Here is a 22123-nt window from a genome sequence, read left to right as displayed (position 1 = left end):
TCTACCAAGTACACTTTCATCTAGAAAAAGTTGTAGAGGATATTCCAGAAAAAAATACAAAGATAAATAGCCAAATCCTATGATTGAACTAAAGAATGGTTTGAATTTTATAAAAAATACTTTAAAACATTAGAATCTTTTCAGAAAGAGAGAGATTAAGGAGTTCCGAATTGTGATTAGATCATAAAAAGTCACAAGCTCGTGCACTGAAGTACTCGTGCCATTTTTGAGCCTGTAATCTAATTTTCATTTTTCCTATTATATTTTAGCTCTTTTTAAAATCTAGATGTGCAACGTTAAGCACATAAGACTGCAAATAAATATCAATGAATATTAATACTTAAAAAAATGACCACTGCAATATTCGTTCCATCACACATTGACCACAGCCAGTGGTGTTTGACTTTGAAGTTCTACTGGGAACCGTGTCTCAGCAACTATGTTGAATCCTTTATTACCATTGTAGAAGAAATATTCATGATCAATTTTTCGAAGGTAGATAAACTTAAATCGTCCCAGGTTCCTATTCTATTCGGGTATATGATTCCACAGTGGGACATGTTAATATTAAGAATCGACCAGGTTTCTAAATAAGTCCACAGTGGGACGTGTTAATCTTAATAATCGTCCAGGTTTCTAAATGAGTCCACAGTGGGACATGCTAATCTTAAGAATCGTCCAGGTTTCTAAATGAGTCCACAGTGGGACAAGTTAATCTTAAGAATCGTCCAGGTTTCTAAATGAGTCCACTGTGGGACATATTAAGAAAAGAAAAAAATCAGAGTATTTAATTTTATCCAATTTCGGGGTAAAATAATAGCGAGGTTTGTATTTTATTTGTTTGGTCATGCATCAAAAATCTAAATTCCTTTTTCTAAAAATCATTTACAAGGTAACATTACTTATCTATTACTGCCATTTGTTTAAAATATTATAAAGTGACAGATCTACTTAAAATTTTATGCTATTATTTTTTTTTCCTAACAATTAAAATTTTTTTTATTTTTTTGTTAGATAGATTAAGTTGCCATCATGAGTTTGCAGAATTGGTTCTTTTGGTTGAACAAAAAATCTTTTAAGGTATAATAAACTTTAGCAATCATTTATGTTGATTTGATTCCCTGCCACCAAACAGAATTACAAATTTACTCTAAAATTTTTACAGTGAATTAAACTTAATCGTTGTCGAAGCTTTAAGTTTTTTTAAATCTCTGCCATGCTTACACTGAGAAATACCCAAGGAAGTTATTTATGGAAAAAAAAAATAATAACAATAAGCCTAAACATAAAAATAGTAAGCAAACAAGCATTAAAAAGACTCAACATTTTTAAAACATATTTTTAATGCATCTTAATACAAAATAAATGACAGCCTAGATATTTACAATTAAAAACTGAACATGATTACCTGCTGAACGAATTTAAGCTAGGACGATATGAAATAGGCTAGGAACTATTTACAAACTGTTTAATCAGGAATTTGGCGTTATTATTGGCATTATTTGGCTGACGTAAATTATTACTTACGTGATCATGAGTTATTTTCGAATAGAATGCATATTGGGTATCATTTCGAGAGGAACTTGATCATCACACAATTCTGAGGACGTAGAGCAGAATCGGCGCTGTCCTTCATAGCTGGACAAATTAGATACTATATTTTTTTGTGAACCAACAGCATTTGTAGCATGCATATTTTGAAGAAAATCGTTCGATTTGTTGCCTTCTCTTACAAATCTTCCCAACTCAGCTTTAAATATGATATCTGCAAAAGCTGTTTGAACGAAGACACACGATCTTGGATCTAGTTTTCGCAATTTCGAAGCGACGAAATCTCCATAAATGTCAAATTCATCCCTGGATCGCTGGTGAAACGGAACTTTAGGCTGTATCGGCATATTGCACCACGAGTTTGCAGCATTTAAAACTGGAGGTACAGGTGGCAGCACTGCATGCGATGAGATTCTATTTTGGGTTGGATTAAACGTTGGTGTGATTTCAGAAAAAGAACGGCTTAAACCTGGAGGCCACAGGCTTTCTACATTAGACGTAACTGTTGATTGGATAGGTTCGGTTATTGTGTTATTGATTAAAGGTGGGAATGATGACTTCTTTATATGAGAAGGTTGATTAATCCTATCTAACGATGAGCTTTCATGAGAAAGAATGCTAAAATCTGAAGGTAAGTGTGGACTTTTCATATGAGAAGGTATTACAGGTTGGATGTTCTCTTTTCCTGATGAAGCTTGGGCATTTTCAGATCCCTTGGGAAATTGGGATCTGTCCTGAGATTGAGTAGCAGAAATACTTCTATAGTCTTTGTTTGAAAACATCCCTAATTCAGCTTTAGATATGAGGTCTGCAAAAGTATTCTGGACGAAATCCCTGGATTTCGGATCCAGATTTCGTAATTTTGAAGCGATAAATTCCCCAAATACGTCAAAGTTGTCTCTAGGTCGGAATGACTGGCTTGAATAAGACGGAACTTCAGGTTGGGTTGACTCATTATTGAATGCACGTCCATGGCCAGAGTTATTTAAACCTTGAGGCAAAGAAGAGGACCCTGTATGAGACGAAACTCCATGTTCAATAATTGGTAAATTTTCCGAACGAGTAACATTTATAACTGAATGAGAAACACTAGGTTGCATAGATTTATCCCTCTTAGAGCTTTCGGAGGCATTTAAAATTGAGGAAGATGGATCATTTTTATCAGAAACGCCGCTAGAATTGAAAGAAACAGCAGTTTCAACTTTCACAGTTCCCAAACCTTGAGACGGCGTTGAATCTTCTCCAACACCATAAGGTTGTCCATCTGGAAGTATATCTGTATTAGAGTATGAGGATTCCGAATGTGTCGCATAAGATGTGCTTGGCCTCTGTCCATCTATATGAGTTTCGGAAGGACCATCGGCGAACGACGAATGAAATGATGAATCATCGAATGTGCTAGGTTCTAGTTCTGTTTCGATGATTTCTTGTTTTATGACGATGTCCGAATTGTCCGAGAAATTTGTCGAAGCGATATTTTGTGTTTCCATCTCTGTACTCTCAGAACACTGCATTTCCACATCTGGAATAATAGCCTCTTCATTTCCAGTGGAATTTTGATCATCATTCTTCTGTTCTGATGTACTATTCATCCCTTCTTTATACTGAAAATAAGAATGAAAATAAATTAGTGAAGAACAGCAAGTAATACGTTAAAGTGAAATAAATTGGATTTAAAACAAGAGAATCTCTTATTTGTTCGTTTATGTGTCACGAAAACTGAGCATAATCTGGTACTGCGTTTTCGTGGCATGCTTTTGCGTATCATGTGTATCATATCATTTTGCATATCATATGTTTTTGTATCTTTATGTAATGCACAGTTAAAAAAAATTAGGCGATTGCTATAAATAAAGTTAACGAAGCAGTTAAAAAGCGAGCAATAGCAGAATAACTTTTGATTGTATTGTATGTCGGGTGTAAAGCTGTAAAAGTAAGATCAGGCTATATTGCGTCAGACATAAAATATTGAAAAAAAAATAAATTTATAATTATACGAATATATAATTATAATTTGTAATTATTAAATATATAAATACGAAAGTTTCGTATGAGTCAGACGATTTGAAAAAATCAATTTAAAATTTACTGAGCTCTGTTTAGAAAACGATAAAATTTCTTCTCATCAAATTTCAAAACTAGTTTCTAAATCCGAGAACAGATGGCGCAGTTTACTATGAAAAAATGTAAAACAATGTTTTTTTTAAAAAAATAACGCTCATTTACAGCAACAATGTCGTGCAGTCTGAGAACAAAATTAACTGACGGCAATACAAATATTAAAGTTGAAAAGATTTCACATTCTGTAAATAACAGAGAATTTGTTTTAGTTAGCAGCGCTATCCGCTGTTGAATTTTGTATCTAATTTTAAAATTCGATGAGAATATAATACCTAGTTTTCTGAGCAACACGCATCAAACAGTAAATTTCGTTCTTTTCTATTTTTTTTATTCCAATCATTTGTCATTTTGGACACCTTGCTTACAAACATTGAAATAAAGACGCCATGAATTTAAACACAAAATATATCAACCGGTGCTTTTAATGAATGAATATTTATTTATAAAAATTATTCTTCAAAGAAATAACAGCATTTTTTTAGAATCTAAAATGATAAATGCAATTATTAAATTTTTTTAAATACGATAATAAGGTTGAATAAAATACTTCTTACAAAAAAATGTGTAAGATATTTCTTTGTTTTCTTATAAAACAAGCGTGAATTCTTAAATCAATTTGCATACGTGAAATACAAGCAAAATATGGTAGTTTGACAAATTAAAAAGACGATCGGTTTACAGTTGTTCGATTTCTACTAAAAAATACGATATTTCGAACAAATATATAAAACAAACATCTAAAACACTTATTACGCGTAAACATGAGTGCAGTATAAGTCAGAAATATTTTTCGAATGAACTAAGGAAGATTAAGAGATTTTTCAAACGTTTAAATTTTTGAGAATGTTGTATCAAGATGAGAGAAGAGGAAGGAGGATGGAGAGGAGGATGGAAAGGAGAATGAAAAAGCTTAATGAAAAGGAGAATGGAAAAAAGTTGATCTGAAAAGGCTGATTTAACATCAATGTTGATACTCATGTCTTCACAAAAACATGTAGCTGTTTGAAACAATTTACGACAAAATTACCCAAAACTTTGCCACAACTTCAAAATTTATATTCTAGGTAATCAATATCCAGCTTTTTTTTAGCATTTCAGGTAGCGCTTATACCTGACTTTTAAATTATAAAATTCAGTTTCATAAAAGATTTACGTATTTTCTTACCTACATCATCAAAGTATTTTATTACCTTATTCTAGCATACGTAATATAGTAGCTACATAATAATTCGGCCTTATTCTTTTTAATCGACACATTTTAAATGTTCTCAAACTGCTACATGTTTATGTATAGACATAAGTATTAAACATAGATAAGAAACATCTGATGGAGAGAAAAAAAACATCCAGTGGAAAAAAAGAAATAGTTGGAATAAACATCTAGTTCAAAGAAACTTCGAGATGAAAGGAAGATCTAAAGACGGAGATAAACATCTAGCAGAGAGAAACGGAAGAAAAAAAACAACTAGTGAAAGGAGACGTATAGTGTGTACACCATCAAGTTACTTAAAAAGGCTGGCGTTGTTTATGTGCACAAAAGACACTAAATAAAAAAAAACACCGAACAAAAAAAAAAAATAAATGAAAAAACTAAAATTGCCTTTGTAATGTCCCTTTTTGTCAGCGAAGTGAAAAATATAAAGATAAAAACAGACAAAAAAAAATTACATGTACATAAACATGAAAATCGTTATAAAAAAGAATAATTATAACTAAACAAATAAAAAATGAAATCAGACTGGTCGAACAGCAGATGTATATATGTAGAATGGTATAATAGCAGCAGATGCATAGATTTAGACCTTTTTCAGACTGGTTAACCAGCAGCAGATATATAGATTTAGACCCGCCAAATAGCAGTAGATGTGCAGATTCAGATTAGTCCATCAGAGAAGTCGATGTATAAATATTCTTATTGGCCATTAGTCAGACAGTAGATTAAATCATACGCATACAGTTTAAATTTTCAGCCCAATTAAAGTAGATCAAAATCTTGTTGTGACTCACTTTTATTTTGATGTTGTTGTTTTTTACTCATTAACATTCAACTATTCGATGTAAGTACCCAATTATAAATTAAAATTTTTAAGGTATGGAATCAAGCTTATGAAAAGTATATTACAGTTATTTTAGAATTAAATAAAATGTCAGTTAATTACTGAGCAATTCTTTGTGTTTCAGATGCTAACTTCGAATTCGATTTGTTCAGTAATTAAATGCTATCAATGAAAACACACAAAAACTTTCACAATAGGTGCCAAAAGTTAATATGTTTAAGTAAGTTTAGTAGTAGTTTACAAACAGAGACCGCCTAATATTTTTCGATTTGAAAATAAACCAATAAATGTAAGAAAAAATTAACCATACATAGCGGTAAACAAAATTTTGGTAACCCTAAGGTGATGTCATTAAAAATTAAAACGGCAATGTTTCAATTTTTTTTTTGCGAAAATAGTTACAGCTAATTGTTTTTGTCTTTCATTGTATTTACCTTCTCTTTTCAAGAACAATGCAACTTTATTGCTGGCAAAGATGACCAACAATAGCCCAAGTAATGCAGCATTGGAGTAAGTTTTTAAATATTAAAAAATTAGACCATAAACGATTTTTATTTTCACAAAACTTTCCCCATATTGACGTTTTGCCTCATTTTCAAAATAAACATGCACAGTTCTAGCTTTAGATAGGCTAAACTTATCCTAACAGTCATGAGTAATTATTTTAAATTCACAGCAATTATGGAAATAGCATGTTATTAGAGAAAAAAAAACATTATTTCATATGACGGCGAAGTTTTCGAAAAACAATCTCAACTGATCACAAAGGGAGGGGAATATTAAATACGTTTTAATCCTTTTCATTTAATTTTCACAAATATACTGGTGATGGATATTTATTCTATTCGGCATTATATATTTCGATGCATGTAAAATATAAAGTCGTCACCCAATCAAAATTTGAGGCATTATGAGGGATTTATTTTATTTCGTTTATTTTAAAGAAACTTCTTACTTAAAAATCATTGTATATTGAGACAGGGAGAAAAAGAATGGATGGAAGCCATTTTGTAATCAGATTCCCTTATAAATAATTTTCATTGCATACTATTTGTGCAAGAACAAGCAATTCCCATAACATAAACAATACGCAAAATAAAACATCGTAACTGAATCTTTTCTAAATTATTCATCTTAAATAAAACTTTTGATTCAATATTCCCGAACGCTTTTCTGTCTAAACTTTTGGGAGTATATTTTCCAGATTAATCTAAAATCCAAATCAGGTGTAGGGGGAAAAAAACAGGTTTATTCCATAGAGTTTTTGTGTCTGATTTCCTTCCTTAAAACAAAGTCTGCATAAATCAATTAGCATAATAAATGTTAGCCTCATGAATCATAAAAATTGCATCATAGTACGTGAAAATTCAATTATTCGATTAAAAGTTATTATGACGTTCTCAGTTTCATTTTGCATACGCGAGTAGCGTAGTCGAATAGAAAATCGAACCAGTGACCCCAAATCTTTAACCAGAAGCGTCAAACGTGTTCTAAACTGTTTGTTACAGAGTTCGAAAAAGGAATCTACTCAATAAAGACATGTTTTTTTTTTTAAAGACACATGAGATGAGTTAACACGTTGAATGCCATTGGCGTTACCGGCGACCGAGCGTCACGGAGGTCACCGGTGACCGGCGAAGCCAATATTATTAGAAACACCTAATTCGAGTAAATTTTTACTTTTTTAATATTATTATCGTTACTAAAATGGTTTGAAGAAATTAATACAATATAGAACACACAAAAATAGTTTTATTTATACACAAGATGCCAACTTGCACCGGACAGCGAATAAATATTTTCAAGTGGTAGTAAAATCTGCCTAATATTTGCAAATTTAGTTTGTAGTTATTTACCGTTGTGGCCAGACGGGCAAGACACGTTAAATTAGCATGGCATTCAACACGTTAATATCGAAACGGATACTCTTACCAATTGTAAGGTCTCAGTTGAATTTGAAAGATTATTAGATGAAATTCCGTCTGCGTCTCCCGATGGAGCACTACTGAGAGCAGCTTGAAATTTAATTCTAAGTTTTTCTGACATCTGGGCGACGTTTAATATTTTTATGCTATGCAAATCAACAGTCTGTATGGGGATAGCATTTTGTTTCAAGTATTTTCTCTTGGATGTAGCATATGCTGTGTCATTGAAGTGTATGGAGCATATTCTGTACCGCTTATGGAGACTTTCCAGAGGTACTGATTGTAACTGTGTCATCTTTAAAATTTCGATCCACTCTTTGCATCTGAAAAAGAATTAAATAGAACAAATAATTGATAAATAACGCGTGTCAAAATATTAAAAAAACTTATAAAATTATACAAAGGAAATCTTTGTGCTTAAATAATATAGCCAGGCAGCTGTTCGAAGCTATAAACAACTGTGATAAAAATACGAGCACAAATTATATATATACATTATATAGCGGTTGTGAGTTCGATACCCACCGGCCAAAGACTCTTCGTGTAGTAAATAGTGACTGATGCACGCTAAATCTGTCGAGTCACACAAAGTCCTCCATGTTTCCATAACAAATCATACCTCTGAGGATACTGATCCAGGAGTTTCCTTGTCTTCTGGATTGGTTCAAAACTACAAGGCTACAGCGTTGAACATTAGCAGTCACAGACCCAAAATGGGGTCGGCCGTCGTTCAACGACGGTTATAAAAAAATATTTAAAAGAAAAATAAATAAATGCGACGAGCAGCAGTGGCTCAGGGGAGAGGAAGCGTTTGCCTTTTAATGAGGTGATCCAGATTCGAATCCCGGCATTGACTCCCAGCTCACTCCAACCCTTTGCCATCGGGCTAACCGTGGTAGGTTTTCCTCCCCATGTAATACAANCAGAAATTCAAAAAAAATTATCTGAGAGTCGGGAAGTGTTTCCATATCTGATGTTGAGGATTGCTCATCAGCTAAAGATTGCTAATTTTTATTTGTACGCAGGACGAAAAGTGATGAAAAATAACACTATTTTTTGCTACTGCATAATATTTTTCAGTCATTTATATGAATATAATGTAATAAAAGGGAGGAGTTTGGGAACCATTAGTGAAATTGCCTGCGAGTGAACCGAAATTTCGGTCCCTTGAAGGTTCACCATAGCGGGATTTGACTGTATATATATATATTATACAGCGGTTGTGAGTTCGATCCCAGCCGTCCGAAGACTCTTCGTGTAGTAAATAGTGACTGATGCACGTTAAATCTGTTGAGTCAAAAAGTCCTCCATGTTCCCATAACAAATCATACCTCTGAAGATACTGATCCAGGAGTTTCCTTGTCTTCTGGATTGGTTCAAAATTACAAGGCTAAGGAGTTGAACATTAGTAGTCGCAGACCCAAAATGGAGTCGGCCGTTCAACGACGGTTATAAAAAAATATTTAAAAGAAAAATAAATAAAGGCAACGAGCAGCGGTGGCTCAGGGGAAAGGAAACGTTTGCCTTTTAATGAGCTGATCCAGATTCGAATCCCGGCATTGACTAGTTGATGCGAATTCTACTCCCAGCTCGCCCCAACCCTTTGCCGTCGGGCTAACAGTGGTAGGTTTTCGTGGTTTTCCTCCCCATTTAATACAAATTCGGTTTAGTATCATCAATGAATCTTCTCCAAAGAATAGTTTTTCTAATGCTTGATCAGGGAGTTCCCTTATCTTCTGAGTTTGGTTCAAAATTACAAGGCTATGGAATTGAACATTCATAGTCGTAAACTCAGAACTGGTCGACTATTCAACGCGGTTTATAAAATAAAACTTAAATAAAACCTACAGGCGATGGTAATGAAATTAACCTGCTGTACATACAAAGAAAAAGTCTCTATCATGCTAACAAACGTAAAATAACTAACCGTTCAATGTCACTAGGAAATCTAAAGAATCTTCTGTCCTTAAATTTAGCTGAAGTCGCTTGGCAGACGTGGCATTTATGCCACGTTACCTTTTTCCTCTTAGAGATTTTCCTAAAAATCAAACATCAAAATACATTGTAATAACATTTATCATGCCTATTTTATTTGTATAAATATTACATACAAATATAATATTCAAAGATAATAACAGTTCAAAGAATTTCTAAAACAGGGGTTTCCAACTTACACGAGGCTGGGGGCCGCAATTAAAAACACCAGGCAAACGAGGGGCCGCAACTTTATTAAAATTTTATATAGGACTCTTTTTATGTTTTTAGGAACATTAAATATCACTGTCAGATTTTTATCAAGTTGTACAAAACAAAAGAATTGAATTACAAATCAAAATACAAAGTAAATTTTTACCTGAGAAATTAATTTTTTTACACCGTTGGTATGTTAAATTTCGCAGAAATGAAGAAATTAGGCTTTTTTTTAACGAAAGAAAAGTATTTTAAACCCATAAAGATTTTTTACGAAAATTGTCCGCAAATATATATTTATAATGTAAGTATGAAAATATATTTATATTATAAAATATATTTTAGCTCGAGGGCCACAAAGAAGGGCTTTGTGGGCCGGATGTGGCCCGCGGGCCGCCAGTTGGTAACCACTGTTCTAAAAGATAAGCAAATTTTTTTTAAAACTTCATAGAATTTGCCGCTCTATTATATAGGAAAAATTCAATAAAATTTTATGCAGCATTATGTATATATATAATTTACAGCACATATTGTTATCTGCAAAGTTTCTTTTAATAAATATTTAAGGGGTACTTTTCGGTTAGTTCGCAAGTGAAAAGTCTTCAAAATATATACATTTTCGTCACTTTTTTTTTACTACTATTTTTTATTTATTTTTTTAAACTCTGAACAAAATGAATGTTTATAAAAAATGAATAAATAAAATAATAAAATAAAATATTTTAAAAAAATGAGTTTCCCGCTTTCTCTAAAAATACCATTTAAGGCTTTTTCGTCCCATGAAATAATAGCTCTTTTTTTGCGCAAATAATTGCAATTTTCATAACTGCTGTGTGCTTACAACAGTTGTTTATGACTGTTAAGCCAAGTTTAGTTTGTCTTTAAGAAGCACCCTCTATGATAATTCTAAAAATGGCGAAAATGTCAAAATGACGAGTTTTAAGCGTTTCAGACCTAATATTTTAATATTTGTAAAAGTTACTCCAACATTAAATTATCTGGGCTCATAAAAATGCTCATTGCTTTCGATTTTCATCAAAGCAAAAAAATCTCGCCAAGTTGGCGATTTTATCAAAATAGTTTGATATCTTATATATCTTTCAGTTATTTGTCCGCTCTAAAGCCTAGAGACAATTCTTTACAACAAGATGGTACATGTAGTTTAAAATTATAGCTTTGCCTCAAATATAAATCACTTAAACTATGTTTTATTTTCATTGGCTTAAAAATCGTCAAAAAAACACTTTTTATGAATTTTCTTCAAGTTGAAAAATTACTGCTTAATTAGCAAGTTTTAAAAAATTATTTCTTTTTTAAATATTTAAGCTATTTGTCTGTTCTAAAGCTCAGATAATTCTTTGCGGTTAGATGGTGTATATATTTTTAAATTATAATTTTGCTTAGAGTCTAAGACAAACTGTCTTTTTCTTATTAAAAAATTTGTTTTTTTAACATAGAACAGTCTTAAGTAAGCTATTATAATATTGATACTTACTTGAAAACTTGTTTCTGTTCTTCTTTTTCCATCATACGACTTTTCTTCACGTTGTATTATTCTTTATTCACGTTGTATAACAAAGAAATCTTCAATCTGCTTCAAGTAATAAACTTCAAAAACGACAACTGAGAAAAATGGCGCTATGATTTCAATTATCTTAAAAAAAAAGTGCGCAGACGCGAGAACCAGCTAGGTCACTTCTTTCTTGCTCCGAGAACCCACCCAGGTAGTCTGACAGGTGGCGCCGCAATCGTGACAATAACAGAACAGATGGGGAAGAAAGATGAAATTCCACTTACGCACTTCAAGGTTGTTTTTCAATGGTTCTGTATTGACGCTTAAAATAATATTTTTATACTAATAATAAGCTGTTTTCGGAACTGTTGTGAGTTGCAACAATTACTCATGACTGTAAGATCAAGTTCAGCCCATCTGTAGCCAGCGCCATCTGTATGCTAATTCTGAAAATGGCGCAAAACGTCAGTATTGAGAAAAGCCACAGTTATTAGAAAAAGAGAAGCGTTTGTGGTCTAACTATTAAATATTAAAAACTTACTCTAATGTCAAGTTACCTAGGCTCATAAAAATTTGTAAAAAGTTGGAATAAGGTATTGATTTAGATAATTTTTTGTCCTGGCTAGAAAATGTAAGACTACGAATTTCAAAGAACAAGATTCGAGTAAGAAGAACGGCGAGTCGAAATCACAAGTTCGAAAAACCACTGAAAGAGGGAGTTCGAACATTTAAAAATATTTAAAAGACAAAATTTATAACTTAATTTGAGGTGTATTACGTTTTCTACCCTCATTATGTAAATGTTGTTCTTTTTTGATTCGATGTTAAATGTGCTTGTACATATGTAAGACAAATCAAGATTAGATTTGATGATTTTCATGACGGTATGGAGTGACTTAAGTTACCTCATGTTATAGAGAGTAGAATACTCTCGAGGACTGTTTTCTCGTTATGTGATGTCTAAGTTTAGTTATAATTTTTCTTGCTTAATAAAAATTCTTATAAGTTTAAAGATGACTTTTTCATTATGCTTGCTTACCATTTTCCACTACGCACTAAACTATGCCAGCAGAAAATGTCGCCGAATAGGCAATTTTCAAAAGAATAGGAGGGTTGTGTGTTCTAAGGAGGGCTTGCTCGCTAACCCCTGTGGTGGCAACACATTCATCTTGCTTTTTTTCTCTTTATAATTCAAAAAATTTTCAAAAAAGAAAAAAAATCATTTTGTTTATAAAATGCCTAATTATTAACACCTTTTGATAATATGTTAATTGCAACAAAATGAATCATTACTTAGATTTGAAAAATTATCAACTCAACTTGAAAAAACAAATTTACTTTGAAATCAATCTCTAACGATAACCTTATATTGCATAACAGTTCGAACTTCAAATGGTTTTCATCTCGAGACATTTATATTTTTAAAAAAATGCGATACAAATATTATGATTTGAATCTGGTAGCATATGATCACTTTACTTATTGTTTTTTTTTTTTAATTTTATCTATTTCTTTCGGTTTACCTTCGACATTAAATGAAGCACGAGCTAATAAAACGAAGATGACGAGAAAGATCATGGAGGATTGTGTGACTCGACAGATTTAACATGCATCAGTCACCATTTACTGCAAGGGGAGTCTTCAATGGGCCTGGGATCGATCCACGAACTCTTGGACATGGGCCTAGAGCCCTACCAACCAGGCTATCCCGGCCCTCTATACAGTAAGTTTATCAGATTTCTATTATAGGGCGGGACAGCCTGGTTGGTAGGGGGTTGGACTTGTGTTTGAGAGAACGAGAGTACTAATCCAGCCTACAAAAGTATCCCCGTGTATTAAAATGGTGATTGGTGCATGTTAAATCTGTCGGGGTGACTTAGTACTCCATGCTCCCACAGCAAATCAAAACCTCTGGCGTTACTGTTCCAGGAGTTCCCTTGTCTTTTGGATTATGTTCAAAATTACAAGGCTACGGAGTTAAACACTGGTAGTCGTAAACTCAAATTTGGGTCGCCTGTTCAACGACAGTTGTAAAATAAAATTTTTATTATGAGCAGCGCTCGTCTACCAATGTAGACCCGAGTTCAAATCCCAGGGATGGCTGGTCGAGACGAATTCCGCACCCGGCTCACGATGACCACAGTGCTGACATAAAATATTGTCAGTGGTGTGGATCATGGACCATGGATTAGAGTCCCCTTGCCGTCAGACTAATTGAATCTAGGGAGTTTTTTGTGGTTTTCCACCCAATGTAACACAAATGCAGGTTAGTTCCATCAACAAAATCCTCCACAAAGGCAAATTTCTCACAATACTTGATCCAGAAATGCCCCTGTCTACTGAATCAGGCTCAAAATTACTAGGCTACGGAGTTGAACATTGGGTTAAACGACGGTTGAAAAATAATTTTTTTTATATTTTAGTTACAAAAACTGGAAAAAGGAATTAAGTAATCAATTAAATTTTGAATCAATAGAAGCTGTTAAAGAAATAAAATTATCATTTGCAATTTTAGAGCTTCGTTTCATTTCTTGATTAACCAAAGTATTATAGATTGATTATCAATAAAAATGGATAAATAGAAAAAATACAATGAATCGCTAATCGATTAAAATTCATTTAATAATCGCACTAAATTGATAGATTATTCTAATATAATTAATTAGTTCATATTTTAATTATTTTTTCTCTGTCATAAATTGACTGAAATTGATAATATGACGTTAAACTTCAACTGAATATTGTTGAAAATATTAATTTCATTAAATTGCTGACATTAAAGTTCTTTTTTTTAAAAAAAAAGCATAAACCATCAATAAATGGACAAAATTAAATTAAAATTTTCAACTTTTATAAAACGAACCTACTTTTTTTAAAATTCTTAAACTTAAGTGTATATTTTTTAAAAGGGATAAAAAACACTTACGTATGTAAAATTATCTTGTTTCGTATCCAATCCAACTGTCAATCCAATTATTTGATGCAGAGAATCCTTCCAAATTTTTCCCAGAGTCATCATTTTTGTTTAAAACTGATTCATTAATTGAAACATTGACAGATCGTGATTTTGAAGACCATTCCTTTTCAAATTCAGCACATGGAGTGTTACTTTTAACTTGTTTGCCGACTTTTTCCAAATTTGGACCATCACCACGGGATTTTTTGAATTTCAACCCATGCCGCTCTTTAAAACGTGAAATCCATCCGTTCGAAGCAGTGAAATTTTCAACACCTTTTAAAGAAGCGATTTCCAGGGCTTTTTGCCGAAGAATTGTTCCATCGATTTTAATTTGCAATCCACGAGCTTGACAATACCAGTCGTACAGATGAGTCTCCAGATCTTTGTACGTAGATTCACGACCTGTCTTTCGACTTTTGGCAAAAGCGCCGCATTTGTGAGCCTGCTTCCTAATTTCGTCTTTTTTTGAAATAATCGAATTCAATGTTGAAGGCCGTAAATTCAAGCGTTCAGCAATGTGAACTCTTTTCTCAGATGGGTTCTTTTCAACTTCTTCAATGATTTGAATTTTTTCTTCTAAAGTACGAATCTGTTTGGCCATGTTAGTCGCAGCTAAGTGACAGAAACTATTTGCCGTATCGTACTTAAAACCGCAACTGAAATGAGAGTTCAATTAAAAGGAATGTCAAACTTACTACTTTCCATAAGAACGCGTGTGGTATAATTTAGAACAATCAGAATCTTAGTTAAGCTTGTTTTCCTTTTTACCCGCCGATTTCCATTTTAATTTAAAGCAGCTATCATTATTAATAGAATGTGCAATCGAACATCTCTCGTGCATTCTATATCATCAATAGAACAAATTTCTCATAACAATCGATGCGGAAATCTGTTCCGTGGTATCGTATTTGTGACGCGCCAGACGATGTATACGGAGGAACGAAAGATGCGGGAAATATCGATCAACAGAGTAGGGTTGCCGATTTTAGTGGAGCCAGAAGAAAAAGCCGGTAAATTTTCTACTGTGTTTTTCGAATATCTTTCGCCAAGTAATTGTCTTACATTTGATTCAACTGTTCGCAAAAACACGTATCTTAAAATAGTCATTAAATGCCTCACGTCACCCGAAACCCTTTTAGATTAGAATGATTAGTTAAAAAAAGAGAGGAGTTGCGTTGGAATAAACTAATATCTTATTCATGATCTCGACATTCAGCATAATTAACTAAGTCAATGTGTTGGTTGTTGTTGTTGTTCATTTACGTCGCCCTAGAGCTGCACAATGGGCTATTGGCGACGGTTTGGGAAACATCCCGGAGGATGATCCGAAGACATGCCATCACCATTTTGATCCTCTGCAGAGGGGATGACACCCCCGCTTCGGTAGCCCGACGACCTGCACGCGAAGTCGAGCACTTTACGGTAGCACAGTTTAACGAGGACCAATACCGCACACCTTCGGTCCCTACGCAGACTGATCCAAGTGGTCACCCGCCCGCAAACTGACCGCAGCCAGGGATGCTTGACTTCGGTGATCTGATGGGAACCGTGTCTTAACGATCAGTCCACTGCGGGACGTCAATGTGTTGGAAAACACTACCTGTATTATACTATTTCATGCGTATGGAATAACAGTGCATATGTATAATTGCACTTTTATAAACAACTTTTAGTTTATTTACTTATATTAAAATAAGACAATACGAATACATAATTACACGTTTATAAACAACTTTTAATCTATCTTCTTATATTAAAATAAGATGAAACGGATAAATGATTATACTTTAGTAAACAATTTTTAATTTACCTTCTTAAATTAATATAAGGTTACATGTTTATATTTTCGTAAACAGATTTCTTTCCTTTCGGAATTTTGTGCACTATACAGTAAGCAATTTTTCAATCAAACCAATTATCTTATGATTTGACATTTGATGGGCTGCGATGTTTCAGTGCTTAAGGCACTGGGTTCAGTGTTTAAGGCATTGTTAAGAGCTGGGGTTCGTTCTGCAACTGTGCCCATCATTTGTGCTTCATTTACTTTGTTTGGCTTCATTTATATTAATTTTAATTAATATTGAAACTGCTATTACGAAAAACTGGTGCTTGTTTCTCAGTGGAGATTTGAAGCCCACCCAGCTTCAGATTGACGGGTACCAGCTTGTCAGGAAAGTAAAAGCGGCCTGTGCACAGTGCTGACTACATTGCCACAATCATGCCGATGGTTAAAGAATTGTGTAGCCTTATCCACCATTGCCCTCTGGCCCACAACGGGCTGTTACAGAGTTTTTTTTTTTTTTTTTTTTTTTTTTTTTTTTTTTTTTTTTNTGCGGATTTTTTTTTTTTTTTTTACTCTTGATGCTTTGAAAACTAAACTTGAGAAAAGTAATTTATTACCTTATTTCTTTCGTTCTGAAGTGAGTGTCTAATGTTCTCGAAGCTTGGAAATTTTGCTGAAATTTCTGATTTAGTTGCAGCACATAGAGATGTTCTAAAAAAGAAATATTCTAATTAGCTAAAACAATTATTCACTTTTTAGAACATAACTTTTAGCTTTAAGTTTAAGCTTAAGTTAATGTAAAAAAAAAAAAATATTCAAATGTGCCAAAATTAAATAAAGCCAAGGATGAGATTAACCCCTTAACGATCGGTTACCTTTCAAGAAAACGGTCATAAAAGTGCCTATTTTTTATCTCTGAAAATTGATTAGTGCTGACATTTAGTTTAAATAAACTAAGTATCTACAATTGCCTTAAAAATATCCTGAAACTGCCATCTGGTGTGCAAAATGAGAAATAAAATGTTTTCTGGGAAAAAGAAATTAATTAGTTTTATTCTTATTGGCGTGTTACTACTGAACACTACAGCCAGGAAATATCACGGGAGCGAGAAATAGAGGGCGAAACCTCACCCCGTCATTTTCACGGGAGCGAGAAGGAACGCTAAAAAAGCGGCTTTATTGAAAAAAGTTGTAAAAATATATGATAAATGTAGTAAAATACACGATAATAAACACTAAGTTGCTAATTTCTACTATTAGCCATTATGGTTCTTGTTTTCTGCTGGAGTTGTTTTTCTGACTTTAAATTAAATTTAATTTAATTAACAGTTGAGTTATTTGTTCATTCCTAAGAAAAGAATTAAATTTAATAAATCCTTCTTCATATTTGATCTTAAATCATTATAAATCTATTTTAAATCCAAGAATAATTTTTCTACACCGTCTATACTAATGGGCAATGTGGCATGCCTTTGGAAAAACTAACTGTAGGATACAATGAAATTGCTGGAACCCCTTGGAGCTCCAGCTCCAAGGGGTTCCAGCAATTTCATTGTAACTTAAGAAAGTTTTTTCCTTCTTGCCTTCATATGATGAATTAATTCATCATATGAAGGCAAGAGGGAAAAAACTTTCTTGCTATCAATATCATTGCTTTGAATAGTAAATCCAGGCAGGAGTCACTTATTTAGTCAACATGTAGCACTTAACTCAGTCACTTATTTAGTCAACATGTAGCACATTCTTGGAACTCTTTTCTAGTGACATACATAGACTTAGGTGCGTCCCCTGCAAGGTTTATAAATGTGCTCTATCTTAAGGCCTGTTTATACGGTCCAAGGTCTTGAATCGGAGAAATTGGTAGAATTTCTCTGTCCAAGAAATTGGATGATTCGTCGACACTATCCAAGTTCTTGAATGCCACTGATTGGTCAGAAGAAAAACTTGCGCATTGTTCATGTTCAACATTATAAAATCATACTTACATGACTAAATTCAAATAAAATCATAATAACACAAATAGATCGTAACAGATTAAAGACCTGTTTAGACGATCCAATTTCTTGGACAGAGATTGATTGATACTGATGGAAACTTGTTTTGCTTTGAGCTTGGATCGTGTAAACAATCATCCAAGAACTTGGTCCAAGTTCTTGGACCAAGAGCATGTTCTACTTTCCATCCAAGTTTTTTCTCCCTTAACCAATCAGCGTCTTAGGTTTTGTGACGTCAACAAGCAGGAAGCAAATTATGCCATTTTGTTGTCGGTTTTCATATATTTTAGTCCAAATAAATTGATCTGTTGCGGTTTATTTGCGTTATTATGATTTTATTTGAATTTATTTAGTAATTTTAAACTTATGTAAGTATTATTTTATAATGTTGAATATGAACAATGCGCATGCGCAAGTTTTTTTTCAACGAATCAGTGACACTCAAGAACTTGGATAGTGTCAACGAATCATCCAATTTCTTGGGCAGAAAAATCCGTCCAATTTCTCGGATTCAAGAAATTGGACCGTGTAAACAGGCCTTTACTTATTTTCACTGAAATATATGAAAACAAACAACAAAATGTCACAATCTGATGTCTGATTGGTGACATCACAAAACTTAAGAAGCTGATTGATTAAGGGAGAAAAAACTTGGATGGAAAGTAGAACATGCTCTACTATCGTACAAGAAGTTGGACCAAGTTTTTGGATGACTGTTTACCCGATCCAAGCTCAAAGCAAAACAAATTTCCATCAATATCAATCAATCTCTGCCCAAGAAATTGGATCGTCTAAACAGGCCTTTAGACTTAACTTAAATTTTTAAAATTATAATGTGGAACAAAAACAATAAGGAAGGTACATTCGGGAATTTATGATCGCGCATTTTATTTTAATTATATTAACTTAAATTATTTTGATTTTAATTAATAAGAAATTAATTCTTGCGATGGAAAGAAAAGTACTAAATTGGAACGTTGTATAAACTTGCCACATTTTCAATGAAATTCATCTTAATAATACGAGAAAATATCTCACTATGTTACAGTAATTATATTCAAAGTTTATTTAAATTATATCCCCCCCCATCCCTGAAAAAAATTACAGTTATTTTAATTATGTTCTAGCACTGCTGCGGGCATGGCAGCAGATTGTGCACCCCTACATAGTGCAATTAATCATGAGCCACTGGTGTAAATAACACCCCCGTTTCGTGGGGGGGGNATGTATATATAAGTAATAAAAATAAAAAAAGAAACATTTTTGAAATTATCAAAATAGATTATTAAACCTTGTTTAGCTTGATAGCTTTTTGTGCGACTTTTAATTTCTAATGGATAGTATTTAAATAACAATATTGTACATCATGCTTCATATAAAATTACATGAATAAATTTTAATGATAGATATTGCTACATTATTTTATATATTATTTTGATTTTTCATTTATGTGACCACATTCATAGTGAATTCCTACTTTAGCTGATTACCATTATTGATATTGAAGTCTCGTACCGCTATTTTCATTAGCATATTAATCGCCTAAGACTATTAAGACTTCATCTTAATATACAATAATCCAGCCATTCGACGAACTCATTAAAAATATTTTCTTTTCCGCTGAATTTCTGACTATGAATTATTCAGCTAATTTAATGTTCTACGCATAGTTCTTAAAAATATTTAATTTTTATTAAATTTAATAGTTAACAAAATTTAAATACATTCCTCGTTTGGGAACAAATGTAGTTAATTTAACATGAACTTTAAATTCATTATAGAGACATAATCAAATAAAGACTTACTCGCACATTCTCTTGACAGGAACGGCATTTTTATAAACAGCTTCTCGTTCCATGCCCTTTGTAATAAATATCCATTCCTTGATCGCCTTTGCATCATTTTCATGATTATGAGGCCCTGATCCTGAAATTATTTTATTATTTTTGGTTCGAAGGCGTGCAGAGCAATGAGGCTTGGAATGTCTGCAACGCCAAAATTCTACTCCGTTGTTTTGTCTCTTAAAACTATAGGTATATTCGTTGTGCACTAGCATTCTACCTCCTCTCTGGGAACTTCGGAAAAAGAAATTATTACTTCCGGTCGCACTTGTGGCTGACATTGCTGCAAATGATCTAGGATAAAATATTCATGGCTTATTAGCAAACGCGCCAGATCGTACCCACAAAAAGATAACCCTATAGCCTCTGTAACTCTGTGGGGGAAACATTTTGAGCGTGTTAGGTGNCATATTATAGGGTCTAGACCTTAGAGGAGTAATTTAGGTAGAGAGAACCAGTCCCCCATCCCTCGTTGCAAAGAACATCGTCACGTGATTCCTCTGGACGATTTTCCCTCCAGTAAACCCTCTCCCCATTCTTTTCCTATGGAGGTGAATTGATGAGCTGTGTTTTTAACTATGAAATTTAAAAAAAATGCTGGTATACTGCTGTGCATTTGGATGCAACGAAAAATTCATTAAAGGAGGACCTTTTAAATTTAGCAAGAAAGATTTTTATTCTTTTATATTCAATTATAAACATTTATTTTCGATTTATATGTTAGCACGTCAAGTTATGGAATGAAATTAATTGGTTTTTAACTAGCAAAATATCAATTATTTTTATATATTTTTATTTAAATTAATAGATTATAATGTAGTTAACATTGATAGGCATTTTCATTACAATTAAATTTCATATCGATACAAATATTCTGATATTTTTACTCCTTTTCTAATAAAGCGCGTGCATCGGATTTGGCGCATTTCTTTCACGCCAATGTTTGCAAACAGATCGCTTTAATTTTCGCTTTAATCGCTTTCATTTTAAAATAATTTTTTGTAATAATTTCAAGCGAATTTAATTATATATATTAAATGATTTAATTATATATTTAATACATTTCATGCAAAAAATAATTTTTTGGATCAAAACTAAAATTATCTTTTAGAAATTCCGTTATTAAATAAAATTTATAAGCCGAAGAATATATTTCTTATTATTTTATTACATAGGAAAAATTGTTTGGATATTAATATTTATTTAGGAAGCTTTATATTTATTACTGTACATTTATTATTGAAGAAAATATTAATTAGGTTATTATAGGTTCTATTATTAATAATAGGTCCAATTATTAAATAATTGTTATAGGATTATAAAAGGTGTGGCTATTTATTATTATCATTATATGTATTTAATTTTGATTTCGAGAAATAAAAAGGGAATCATTCTTTTTGTGAATATCAATTAATTTTTTTAATATAAAATTACAAGTAGCTGTCGAGAGCTATCAATGTTTCAAACAACTGGTAGACAGTATGTTCTTATATGGAATTTCGCAATACTTTTTTTTAAAAATAAGATAAAGGGACAAATAACAAGACAAAAATTTGTTATTTTAATTTAAATACTTTCATCATGTTATGTTAACTCACTAAAATTTTAATTGTATGCATTGGTTGAAATAAATTATTATCGCTGATAACACTGATAACATATTTTATAATTCATGTCAGAATGTAACATAAAAAAGACATGATGTATTTTTAAAAATTAAATGTATTTCCTAACTTCGCAAATTACATTTTATTTCTTTTTCCTTATTAAAATTTACAGATTATAAAGTAATGACTTAGAAAATATTTTGCATATCAAGCCAGATTGTTCTTTCAAATGGATAAGATGATTTTCTTTAAACAAAGATTGACAATGAAAATATATTTCTTAGTTCAAGCCGTAATGTAATATAGAACAGAATGATAATGTATTTTTTTAACTATTTAAAATAAAATATTGATATCCAATTATTTTCTTGCTGTTCTTTAAATTCTATTGAAGGAACTAGTTATTTTTTTTATTTAACTCTTATGACGCTTTGACAAAAATAATTAATACCTATAATCATTTGCAATTAGTTCTTTATATTTTAAATGCTTTCAAATGTATGTTCGATTCAAAAAATCATTATTTTTATTTCATTGTCTGGCAAAGTCATACTTAAATAATATGTTATTAGCTTTTTATGA

At 32.3% G+C, this 22123-nt stretch overlaps 1 protein-coding gene across 1 annotated transcript; it reads right to left on the bottom strand.

The window, feature by feature from the left end:
- Window positions 1-1325: 1325 nt before the first annotated feature.
- On the bottom strand, window positions 1326-15292 carry LOC107450749 (uncharacterized). The gene is made up of 5 exons (XM_071185841.1): window positions 14300-15292; window positions 11340-11383; window positions 9582-9692; window positions 7662-7977; window positions 1326-3155 (listed from the first exon to the last, which is right to left on the bottom strand). The coding sequence occupies exons 1-5, from the start codon at window positions 14915-14917 to the stop codon at window positions 1539-1541; spliced, it is 2706 nt and encodes a 901-aa protein (XP_071041942.1). The 5' UTR covers window positions 14918-15292; the 3' UTR covers window positions 1326-1538.
- Window positions 15293-22123: the final 6831 nt, after the last annotated feature.

This window comes from Parasteatoda tepidariorum, chromosome 9 (genome assembly GCF_043381705.1).
Source record: "Parasteatoda tepidariorum isolate YZ-2023 chromosome 9, CAS_Ptep_4.0, whole genome shotgun sequence".
Classification (NCBI taxonomy): domain Eukaryota; kingdom Metazoa; phylum Arthropoda; class Arachnida; order Araneae; family Theridiidae; genus Parasteatoda; species Parasteatoda tepidariorum.
Note: the sequence above shows the minus strand (reverse complement) of the source record. Positions and strands in the feature narration are given on the sequence as shown.

What these genes read in the sequence shown, in the direction of transcription:
- LOC107450749 (XM_071185841.1), bottom strand. Translation starts at nt 14,917, where the DNA reads ATGGCCAAACAGATTCGTACTTTAGAAGAAAAAATTCAAATCATTGAA. An exon ending in GTTGGATTGGATACGAAACA is followed by an intron (nt 11,384 to 14,299) that starts AGATAATTTTAC and finishes TACAACGTGAAG; the next exon opens with AAAAGTCGTATGATGGAAAA. An exon ending in CAACTGAGACCTTACAATTG is followed by an intron (nt 3,156 to 7,661) that starts GTAAGAGTATCC and finishes TCTTATTTTCAG; the next exon opens with TATAAAGAAGGGATGAATAG.